Raw genomic sequence first — 12,421 nt, 5'->3', positions numbered from 1 at the left:
TTAATTACTCTGTATTCTCTCACATTCCTTTTAATAAATTAGTTCCCTTATCTCTGACAAGTTGTTTTTTCCTATTTCCCCTCACTTCCCCCATGGGGAGGTAGGGGTGTTGCGCGATTAACTCTTCAAGACTTGACAGCACACTCAGCAAGACTGCAGACCAAACTAAGCTCGGTGGTATAGTTGACACAATAAAAGGAAGGAACGCTATCCAAAGGGACCTGGACAAGCCTGAGAAATGGTGCCACATCAGCCTAATAAGATTCAACAAGGCCAAGTGCAAAGTGTTGCACCTGGGTCAGGGCAGTACCAGATATGTATACAGACTGGGAGCAGAACTCTTTGAGAGCAGTCTTGCAGAGGTCTCGGAGAGTACGGCTAATGAAAAGCTTGACACAGGCCATCAGTTTACCATGAACACAGGGAAAAGAAATACATGGATAAAGTTAGAATATTCCCTTCTACCTAGACAGAGAAAGTGTATGACATGATATAAATTCTGGACATAAGCACAACATGCCTGATTCCATAGCAAAGCAGAGCTCACATTCTAACTTCTTCGATGCAAATATAAATTGTCCTGGTGGTTCAAAAAATGCTTGGGATGTTCCAACAACTGCACACTGAAACTCCTCTCTCCCTTTCTTGAACTCAGACAAAATCTTTCTGATAGGTCACTCGTGACCAACATATATGATAGTTCAGGATCATAATTCTCAAATAATTCTTTGTACACAATGACAAAGAATAGGGCCAAGTATTCATTGACACAGGTGTAGCAGCCCAGTTCTGGCTTCCAGTGCCCACAAAAACAAAAACAAAACTAATCCACTTATTTTTATTAAAGTGAAATTAAAACAAGTGCAGAGAAATCTCAGAATATAAGACATTTTTTGGTAGGACTAGAGTGCTTTCTTCAAAAGTAAGATGTGACAAATTCCTTCAAATGTAGTGAAAAAAAAAGGGATTTTGAGCAATGCTCTTTCTTCACAGGAGTTCTGAACACAGTGGATGAAAGGAAGACATTACTGCCATCAGCTCAGCAACTCAAGCAATCATCTTTGAAATATGTTTTTTCAAGTTCACTGCAACACAACACTGAATAGATATATTTTTTCCCAATTTCCCTAGTTTAAAAACAGAATGAATTTGAGTTCCATTCAATATGTGGTGTTTTTTAATTGTAGTTTTGAAATTCAGCAGCTGAAATGGTATTGGTTAAACAGGTTATTTAGAAAAAGCAGCACAGTATCTCTCCAGACTCAAACAGATATTTTCAAGGGGAATGTCAGAGAAAGGATGAAGCTTTTGGGGAGAAATGGAAAACAGCGGTAGGGAGAACACAACAACAGGTATGTCTTTGTTCCTCACCCTTCTGATTTCTATTTGAAAAAATTCTGTAGCTTTGCCAAATTCCTTTCAAGAAGAGCCACGAGTTATTCTTTTCCTTCTTAGTCTCCCTCTGTCTCTCTGGGCTGCTGGTCTTGGAATGATATTCTTTCCTTAGACATCTGCTGTGACAGACCCTACCCCCTTGATGCTCATGAACAAAACTGAAGATGTTGCAAGACTTCACCATCCAATAAGAAAAATCATATAGCCAAGAAACATTAAATATAAGGATAAAACTTCCTTCAACTTACATTTGACCGTATTGCTACTTTTTCTCTACTCTCATTACTAAGTGTTAATTTTTGGAAATATTTCACACACAAAAATTCAATGAAAAACTCTTACAACCAAATATTCTCCTGCATTTGACACAGACGCACTGCCACACTAAGAAGCTACAGATGAAACTCAGTAGGCAGAATTCTGATTGTTCAATAATATCTAAAAAAAGAGAGCAAAAACTCTATGGAATGCCAAGAATACTGAAATTTAAATTTCTTCCCTGGTAATCTCCTGAAGCGTCATTAGTCACACATGTAGAGATGCATGCCAGCTACAAGATTTTATGTTATCTTTATTGTACCCTATTGGATTTACTACTTGAGCTTTTTTCTTTCTTCCTTCTTTTTATTTATTTTTTTTAAGCAGCCACTCTTCCTGTTGAAGCGCATGAAAAAGAGTCCTCACAGCGATCTGCTTTCTAAATGAATTTTAAGTGCTCTTTGAAAACAAATTTATTTCACTCTATTACCAATGAAGGAAGAAAAACGCAAGGTGCAAAGTACACACATCACCCACACACACAACTTGATAAAAAAGGTACTTCCTAGCTGTAACTACACACATTTAGATTCATACTCAAAACAACGTATAGATATTCAAAATAAATATCAGCAGTCAATTCAAACATTATTAATACTTTTAATACATAACTTAAGGTCAGTTTATCTTGAGGATTTTCCACAAAGTTAAGTGACTCCTTTTTATACTGAGGTAACACTATCCACAGAAGGGGTTTACACAAACACAAAGAGTTGCAATGCATAACTCAGTTATTTTCCTTAATGATAACAAAACTAATAGAAGAAATGTCACTATCTCTTCCCTACCTTCAGTTGGTTTCTTATGCATTATACTAATATCTTCAGAAATCTTTACATATCTTTGCACTGAAGCACTCAGCCATCTATTATTGAGTGACTCAGGTTAAAGAAGTATGTGGTTTCTTCAACTTGACCTTTTTCAAAGGGGTATCTATTTCTCTGCATGTCTTACATACAAAAACAGTGAACAAAGATGGTACCAGGACTACAGGGCTCTGTAGCTATAAAAACCCTCCTGATCAATAATTGATCCAAGACAGCATGGTTGAAAAAACACTATGTCCAGTCATGCTGGGGCAGACAACCACTACAGCTGAGTGTTTTCACAAAGAAACTGTAGATTTTAATCCACAAAATGAACAAAAAAAAATTTTTTTATCAGCTTCAGGATGACAAAAATGATTCACTGCAAGTGGTATTAACTACTTTGTGTAGACTATGTCTGAATAAATGTGCATCAGAAGCAATATCACGTAGCATCTGACAGATGGAATCAACTAAACCGAGCTGCAGATGTTTGTTAAAACTATCAAATCAACAGCCTGCTCTGATGTACCAGGAGCAGAAATCAGATTCTTGAAGTGAAATGCTGCTGAACTATAAAATGCTATTATTAACCAGCAGTTTCTGTCAATCCAAAAATTAAATCCTCTTGCTAGCCAACAGGAGTATTCTGTTTAAAAATACAATTAATTTATCTACAAACTGCTACCATAGTATGTACTTAACTGCATTATTGCAGTAAAGTGTCTCCTGATGTAAAGACACTCACCAAAATTTTTTTCACTGCGGGAAGGTCTGCTTCAAAGACCAGCCTTCTTGCGGTGCAAGAAGAGAGGAAGATACTGAATCTATCACCCTACTTACAACATACATTTTTTCCTACTAGCAGTACGCTGTGTGAGAACATCTGCAGGGAGGGAACGAAGAAAACAGAGCCAGATTCTTCTCAGTTATGCCCACTGAAAGTATGAGGCAATGGGCACAAATCAAAACACATGAAATTCCATCTGGACACACGATAACGCTTTACAGTAAGGGCAGTCATACACTGGAACAGGCTGCCCAAAGGGGCTTTCTCCACCAGGAGACAAAGCTCCAAACCCCAACTGGACATGGCTCTGCTGGGCAACACACTGTGGGTGCCCCTTCTTGAGTCCAGGGCTTGGTCTAGATGACCTCCATTGGTTCCTTTCAACCATGAGCACTCTGTGATAGTAGCAGCTGTCTGAGAAGGACCACAGCTGATTTTGCACATGCACTTCTGCAGCACAAGTAACAATAAGAATTTTCTCTTTAGAGAAAGAAAACTAGCACTACAAAGCAGATGCTAAATACTCTCTTAAGGAACGGTAAATATTAGCGTATGCCTCAGAAGAGTAGCCAGGCTCTTGGGACATTAAGACAGGCAATCCAGACAAATCTTACATTTCTATCAGTATTGCTCTGTGTTGAATTGCAAATGAATCACCACAAAAATCTAATTTCACTTCTAAAAAGCATATTCTTTACTGAGGCTGTACTTCAGGTGGACATCTGACTATATGCTGTCACTTTCAGTTCTGCATAATCTATTAACTGTGTTGTTAGAAAATAATAAAAGTCCACCTCTGGAACAAATGTGCCCTAAGATCCCATCCAAACAAAGATGAGTGTCAAAATGCGTTTAGTCCTCAGTCAAAAAAGGCTCTTTGAGAAAATACTGTCAATACAGTATGTCACCACAAACAGAGTCCATTGCTTTTCACCCTACTACATACATACTCTCAATATGAATCTTCTATGACGGTTAAGAAACAGGCTTCAAATAAAGCCGAGAAAACGGAACTTGTGATATTCCACTGTTTGAGCTATTACAAGAGTGAAGGTGATATGCAAATCTCACTCACTGAGGACAGACATCACCTCCTGCAATTTTATGAAAAATCTACTTTGATAATTTCTGTATGAACTCGCCTCTGATGATTATTCATGCTTTTAGAAACCTGGATGGCAACATTACCATTTCAGTGCCAGTTCTCTTCACTGTTATTATAAATGATCGGGATATAGGACTCCACTGCATACTAAGTAAGTTTGCTGATGATAGAAAATGGGGAGGAGCTGTTGACTTCCCTGAGCACTGAGAGGCCTTGCAGAGAGAGATCTTGGCAAACCGGGGTGCTGGGCAAGCATCAACGACATGAAGTTTAACAAGTGCAAGTGCTGGGTTTTGCAGCTGGGATGCAGCAACCCTTGTGATGTATTTTTGGCAAAGATCTTCAGTCTGAGACTTGATGATTCACAGCAACGTCTATGAGAATGTACTTTGCTACCAGTTTCGGTTTCAGCCCTTCCACGCTCTGCAGCAGTTGCTCTGCTACAAGGCACTGGTTACAAGTCATAGATATGTCCATAAGGGAAATGGTAGAATTTTCTCTTTTTATATTTTTTAAACTAGTTTTTCATGCAGAAGTGGGAGGTCAGAAAACAGACTGAAATCTAAACACAAGATTTTCCAGCACTGCCATGGCCAAGAACCACAGGAAAATAAACTCTTTCAATACAGACATATTTTATAGGGGCAAACCTAATCCCAGTGGAGCCTAGTTTGGGGAAAGTTTATGGTAAGTATTAGCTTTAAAAGTCCGTGCAGGTGCAAAAGGTTACTAAGGTAAAGAAAAGGCCTACGTGTAGAACACACTGATTAGGAAGCAAAACCCAATTATGCAGATGTAATCCCCAACCTCATGTTCACTGCAATGCAAAAGAACTCTTTTACAGATCATCAAAAAGGAGACTGTTTCTAATCTATTACCACAATTGCAGATTAATTCTAATTTTTAGAATTTCAGTGAAATTAATAAGTTAATAAGCTATGTCACCTAATCCTCCAATTTAACTTCTCCAAAAGATTACTTTTCAAACATATAATCACAGCCATTAAGGTAATGAAATTCTACAAGTATTTTATTACCAGTTACAGATAGCAAAAGTGAAACAGGAAAAAAAAATGTGAAAGATTCAGAAAACCGAGTGCCTCATTTGCTCATGAGTTATTTTAAGAGGCTACAAATCTACTGCTTGAAAACAAAGGCAAATGACGTGCTTGCTAAGAAAGTATTCCACTGGCACAGACATGCAAAGGGGCAGTGGGGATGGCACAAAGAACTAATCAAGAGATTCACAAGCATGACTACAATTTTCTCATCATCACCATGAGAAATTTTACCTCTGACAGCAAAAATGCTGAACAAAAGTTTTAAGGTAGTGCCTTGGGAGAAAAAAAAACCCAAAACCAACATTATCAAGTATCAATTTGAATAAATGCTAATCTTTTGACCTTAATATAAAGGATTTCAAATTCATTTCTCAGAAGGATGTGAATTACTGGATTCTGGTACACCCTAAGAATATTAAATAACTGTATTCTTAGTTGACTTAATATAACAGCTCATTTCTCAGTAATGAAAACTTCTCTGCATTCTCCAACAGAATTTATGCTAAGCTGTATACTAATACTGAGATATTTTAAGGTACAGAACTACTTTCTTAGGGTTGCCCAAACAACAGCTTTATTCTATAACAACACTCAATCAGGACAACTGAGTTGTCTTATGTCATTTCATATTAGGTTAAATGTTCAAAACACTACATTACTTACTTGGTTTCCTTCTCCATTTCCCAGAGAAAGCAGTGCTCCTTAACCATACCTTCTGTAAATAATTTCACAATTCTTCAACCCTATCTGCAGTTTTCAGTAGTCTCACTTCCGAGGCACTCCGAAATACTAAATTATACTAAAACCACTCAGCAATATAGAAGCTGCCCTACTCCTCATTCAATGCAGCACGCTGCCCTCAGACGAAGATACAGCAAGACAGACATGGTAAGTTAGTTTATTCTGAAGCTTATTTTTTTATTCTACTATTTTTTTTTCCTCTCAAAAATTCATTTCAAAAAGGGGAAACTGTGTATTCTTTACTGGTGCCAACGAATCAAGTCCCTCAAATTCAAAACCTATTCCCCTCACTTTCCCCCACCCCCCTTCCCTCCAATAGGACCATAAGCGATACTATGTAAATACAAATCAGGGCTCAAGGCAAGCAGAACTCAGGAAGCAAAGTGCATATTCAGATTGTTTCAATAGAAGGATTTACATGAATAACTTGTTAACATTTATGCTAACACAAGCCCTATCTTGTTAATAACACGTGCACTTAGGAACACGTAAACTGAACATAAGGAAATGCATCCATTATCTAAGTACTGCAATAAACAAATAAAGCCTAATAAAACAACACTCTGTGATGTGGTATGCTGGCAAAGCTCTGCACCGACAGACAAGATTTCTGAACTCAATTCCAAGCTTTCAGGCTGCAGATTTGAAGTGCTTTGGTGCAGCTCAATCATTCCAACAGAGGGAAGAGCAGCACCATTCTGAGAATTTCAGTAGTAAGAACACGACCCTTATAGGTATTTCAAAGTGGTTTGGATTAAGCTTTTTTTTCCTCTCTTTTTAAAAAAAATATTTTATTTTGTTTACTTCTAAGAGATATGCCTTCCTGCCTGTCTGTGGAGTTGCAAGCAATACATTTAGATTCTTTTATCATAAGTATTGCACTAAAATGACTCTTTTTATCCTATTTGAGTTCTATGTGTCATTGCCTTCAGACTGTGGGAGCAACAAAACTGGTCACAACTACATCATTAATGCACTCTAACTATGGTTTCATAACAGACATTAGAGATGATCTAACAAGCTACAGCTTTAAAGCTGCAACAAGTTTCATCCAACTAATCTGTAATATACCCTGAAAAAGAAAAATATTTGACAACACCCTGGTCAATATTCACACATTACTTGTGTTAAAAATGTCCAGACCACATTTCTTGCTAACAGATGGCAAAACTGCAATTAATGTCTGCTATGTTTGCTGCATTCACATATGAACACCACCTTACGTTTATTATAAGAGGTTCAGGTTACTTAGGCAGAACTCAAAGACCAAACTAATACCTTTCACTACTAAAGAAGCACTTTCACGCAACAAAATCTTGCCAGCAATTTCAACCCCCCATCCACGGCTAGGCAAAGCATGATAACATATTTTAAAGTCATATCATCTTCAGAAGGCAACAAAGAACCAACCGATATTTCTTTACGCACACTGGGGGTACCGTCATTTGTTAGGTAAGCATCATTTGCTTTTCTATTTCTCCCACAACCTACATGTTTACAATAACTTCTATAAATACTTCATCAAGATTCTAAAATCAAAACACCACAAAATGAGAAAACCTACCAAACAACCCCCTCCTATCATCCCAAATAAACACATTCCAGTCCAGCAAGTCAGCACGTCACCAGACGTTGCTGTGTAATTTTTAACTAGCAAAAAACCCCATCCTCTTCCTTGTTGAAGGCTACTAACTTCTATAACCACTGCCAACACCTCATCTATTAAAAGATCCTACCCAGATGCTCTTTGTGCTCAATTCAGTTATAAAATCCAATGTCCAATCTACTACAGGGTGCAGTTTTGGAATAAGGTTTTCTTCAATCAGCAACACAACTTATCACTATAATCAGAAAGCCAAGAAAAGCCACTATCAAGAATACAAGACAAGAAAAAAGGCAGTCAAAGAATTAACATGGAAGAACAGAAAATATGCAATCTAATCAATGTAAGATTTTACAGCTGAAGAAATCACCATTCATTTGAAACAGATTTTATTATTCAAATCAGCTGAAAACTTTGCTGTAATTTGCACAAATATAGTTGCCCTTCTGTAGCTAGTTTTAAGACTCAATTAATGCCAACTTTGTAATCATAATTAATGTCTCAATTTCACAGAGTAGAAAATGAGAATGCTCTCTTCCAAATTATTGTGTGTGTTCAAACAACCAATATTACATGACTTCACCATAGCACAAAACCAGTATTGGTATTACAGGAGGCTGTACTGTTTTTGGCATTCTAATTGTCATTTCAAGAAATCCCGAGTGTTTGAACCACACACATTAAAAACAAACAAAAACACCCAACCCTCTTCCCCACCCCCATCCAAAAAAGCAACCCTCCATCCTAAAAATCTCCTTTTGCATAACACTGGCAAACATATGAATGAGAACTAAAAGCATTTGTTTTTTTATAAAAGAAAAACCCACAAACCCTGAGCCCTGAATGTTGTTAACATCAGCGTGGTTATATTCTACAGCACTAGCAAGAAGAGGAAAATTACTACAAATTAACAACAACAATTCCTATATTTAATGTTATTTAAAAATCAAAGCGTTACCTAAGGCAATTACCTTGCAGCCTTTTAATATCTACAGGGAAAAGCCTAAGGGAAAATAATTGACTTTGCTAATTTTACCCTTGGCAATTATAAAATAGCTCTGCATTTCATTACGACTACAGAATTTCACATCTAATTGTCAGCCCCGAGAGAAGCACAGAGATAAATGCATCATACGCAAGCTTAGACAAGAGTTTAATGGCACAATAAAATTATCTAGGTAGCGGTGGTATCAGGTAATGTTCAAATTCCCTTTAAATTCTAGATGATACAACAATTATGCATGCCTAAATAGAGGTTATAGTCCACCATGGTCACCGCCACATACAATGCATGCTGCTCATTTCACTAGCCAATTGCTGAGCTACCAAATGAGTGCCAGCGAAAAGCAGCACTGAGACTTTTACTTTTTCCATCAAAGAAAACAAAACATTATGAAGGAAAAAAGTCACAGTTATTTCACACTGCTGAAAAACAGATGCCAGATTTGAAAATTCATCATTTACAAAAGAATAAATACAGTATGTTTAAATCATTGCACCTGTCAAGAAATTTCTATAGCTTGTACTTCAATTTCTCTAACTTTGCTAGTTGGGTTAGACATATGAAAAAGAATAATTTACTAAGTCAATCAGTTCCCATAATGGCATCCCACTTATCGTATGTAGAAGCTATGAAAGTATTTAGATGTCAGAAAAATGAAAAAAGTGCTAAAATGTTTTGGCAGGATTTTTCAGACATACAATATGATTACTTTGTTAAAAAAAAAAAATAGTAAGGAAAAAAAAGAGGAAAAAATATTTCTTTGCACTTGTGTTTCATTTTACTGTAGGCTTGTTTCGTGGCAAGCCTTTAAGGGAGTTGTTGCTGCAATACTTAATGATGTAATAAATGCAAAGGTGCTGCATTTTATAAATGTTTCCACAGAAGAGGAAACAACAAAAACAACAAAAATGTAGAGTTAAATGCTTTGCTTTGTCTTAAGATTCCTATTATGTACAAAAAAATTAATGGACACAAATCAACAATAATTATTAAAGCTAATTACCAACCATTTTTATTATGGGATAACTAAAACTCTATCCAAATTCTAAAAAATATTTCCTATCAGTTCTCCCTGGAACAGCTTAACCCAATATTCCAGCAGGTTGACACCTACTCTCCTGTCCCTTCTACTGAACCTCAGCTCTACATAAAGAAATGACACCACATTTGAGAGACACTGTTACAATGATGATCAAAGCAGTATGGAAATACTCAACTCTAATCATCATGAGAACTCCATAAGTTAAAAACTACATCCTCACTAAGCTAAGGGTTAAAACTGTGTTGATCATTGACAATCATGCATATGACACACATTTATTTTTTACATTAAGATATGGCGGCAATGTTCACATGTATTAAGGTTTCCCTGCCAAGAACAACAGTTTTCAGTCCACAAAACTCCAGCCATACACGTAGCTAGGTATTACACCAGACAGCACAGGGATGCTCATGAATCTCTCTCCACCATGACAAGTTTTAAGAAGAAGCCAGACAAACATGTCCAGAATGATTTAGGGTAGCTGATTCTGTCTCGGGACAGGCAAACCAACCAGAAAGATGATTTCTCAAGTTTTCCATGAGATTCATTTTCTGTGATCACACATATACACAACTTGTTCATCATGAAACACATTGCCTGTTAGGTTTGGCGGAATAGCTGAATTGCAGCTGACTTTTAGAAGCCAGTACATCCATGTTAATTGGGCAATCCAACACTCAAGGGTAACCAAGTGCCTAACTAAATAATTTTATTACCTGAGAGCTGTGTAGACGAGAGATTAAGTGTCTTCCCTCATGAATTCTCTAAGATGGTCAAACTTTTCACAAAGCTAAAACACCAAACCAAATGTGCCTTCAGACTGCAGTCTGCTAGAGGGGCCCTACTTCAAGGTGTCACAAGGATGCCACAGCACACAGTTAAAATCCACCAAACTAACCACTCATTCATCTCTACCCATATATACACTGCTTCAGAACATCCACTGAAGTTGCCAACACAGCAGTCTTCCAGTAGATGTTCACAGCGGTAGCATCCTGCTAATCCATCCACAGCTATAATATAAGCATGCTGATTTTTAAAGGTTATTCTATACATAAGCAACACACTGACTGTGTGTGCTAACTAAGCTGACTTTATATGGACTTCTCTTTTAGATTTACCAATGCTAACTTGCTTTGGCAGTAAAATAATTATATATATATATATATATATATATATATATTTACCTTGGTATTCTGTAACTGAGCAAGACTTGTGCAAGCATTTGCTAGAAGAAAATCTCCACTCAGAACAGCCATTTTATTCCCAAATTGCATATCCTTCAGCGGGCCATCACAGGACTTGAGCTCACCAATATTCACTATGCCACGATGCACCAGAAAGGCAGTGTGGATCAGTTCCGTAATCTCTGCAAGACTTCTTTGACTGAAAGCAAAGAAAAAGTACAATTACTTTTGAAGCTATGAATAAAATAAAGACTTTCAGGGAAAAAACAAAGGCCATGCTGTATGCTAAGCAGTCATTTTATTTCCAGATGCAACAACTTGGATGCATTAAACACAGAGAAGAATCACATCACACCACCAAGCATTTCCAGTTAAACTGCTGATACCATTGGTTGTTTGGAGGAACACTGCCCTTTGTTTGAATTCTCCAGAAAAATAAAGCAATCAATATGGTTCTCACTGCATCCTCCTTTTAGTTTCGCCTTCAGAAGCTGTAGGGACAACAGCATGAAGAAATTGCCAAACATAAAGTGCCAATGGGAATGAACAAAGGATAAGCAAGGTAATGTGAACACTGTAAGAAAACTACAGTTAAATGACTGCTCAAATTAGAGCTAAAATAATAACAGGATAATTTGCAGTTCAAGGGGAGTGGGAGAGAAAGCCAAACATTTCATATGGTGGACTAGTGACATTTCACTAGTCAGAAGACACAGTGATGCCTGTCTGGCACAGGAACAGGTCAGATTTGGGTAGCTTCACAAACTGTTTCTCATTCCAGCTCAGTGTGTGTTACCCTCTGAATTCTGGAGCTTCATCCTTGTGAGAACCCCCACATCAAACACAATATTTTCACTTTCTTGAGTTGACACTTGCCCTCTATTTTCACATTTCTTTTTTGTAAAAGACAGGAGAAGAGTCAGGTAACCAGTTCTCTTTCCACTCCTCAGCCTAATTTGGTGCTGTACCCTAGTGATTGCTCCAGGGGACCTAGATTGGTTCCTCCCTCACTCCCACCCACAGCAGGTGATGAGCTGACAGCAGGCAGAGATGAGGGGAGGGAACAGAACAGCACACGTTCATATATCCATATACCTGCATGTATGCATATACAGGTTAGGTTCTGGTTCAGCTGAGTAAATCAATATCTTTCCTCTGGCTGGTGCAGATGTGTTGCACCCACCTGAACAACCTGAATGTAACTAACCTCCTGCCTCCAATGACTGCAGACACAATGAGCCCCAGCAGCACCTGCTTCAGGCCAGCAGAGCAAGGAGCCAGCAAACCCACATGGGCTGCTGCAGTGCAGCAGGGTGGGTAAGTGGGGAAAGGGGAAGTTGTGGTCCCCAATGTGTTTTGTCACACAGAGA

The 12,421-nt window shown here is 37.7% G+C and overlaps 1 protein-coding gene across 3 annotated transcripts in view; it reads right to left on the bottom strand.

The window, feature by feature from the left end:
* Positions 1-12,421, bottom strand: part of PDSS2 (decaprenyl diphosphate synthase subunit 2) — a 101,397-nt gene that overhangs the window by 27,646 nt on the left and 61,330 nt on the right. For all 3 annotated transcript variants that reach the window (XM_032443606.1, XM_015858767.2, XM_032443607.1), the window contains exon 3: positions 11,052-11,250. In XM_032443606.1, the coding sequence (XP_032299497.1) occupies positions 11,052-11,250 (199 nt within the window). The remainder of the gene's footprint in view (positions 1-11,051; positions 11,251-12,421) is intronic.

Source organism: Coturnix japonica, chromosome 3 (genome assembly GCF_001577835.2).
Source record: "Coturnix japonica isolate 7356 chromosome 3, Coturnix japonica 2.1, whole genome shotgun sequence".
NCBI lineage: Eukaryota > Metazoa > Chordata > Aves > Galliformes > Phasianidae > Coturnix > Coturnix japonica.
This window is presented reverse-complemented; position numbering and strand designations above follow the sequence as displayed.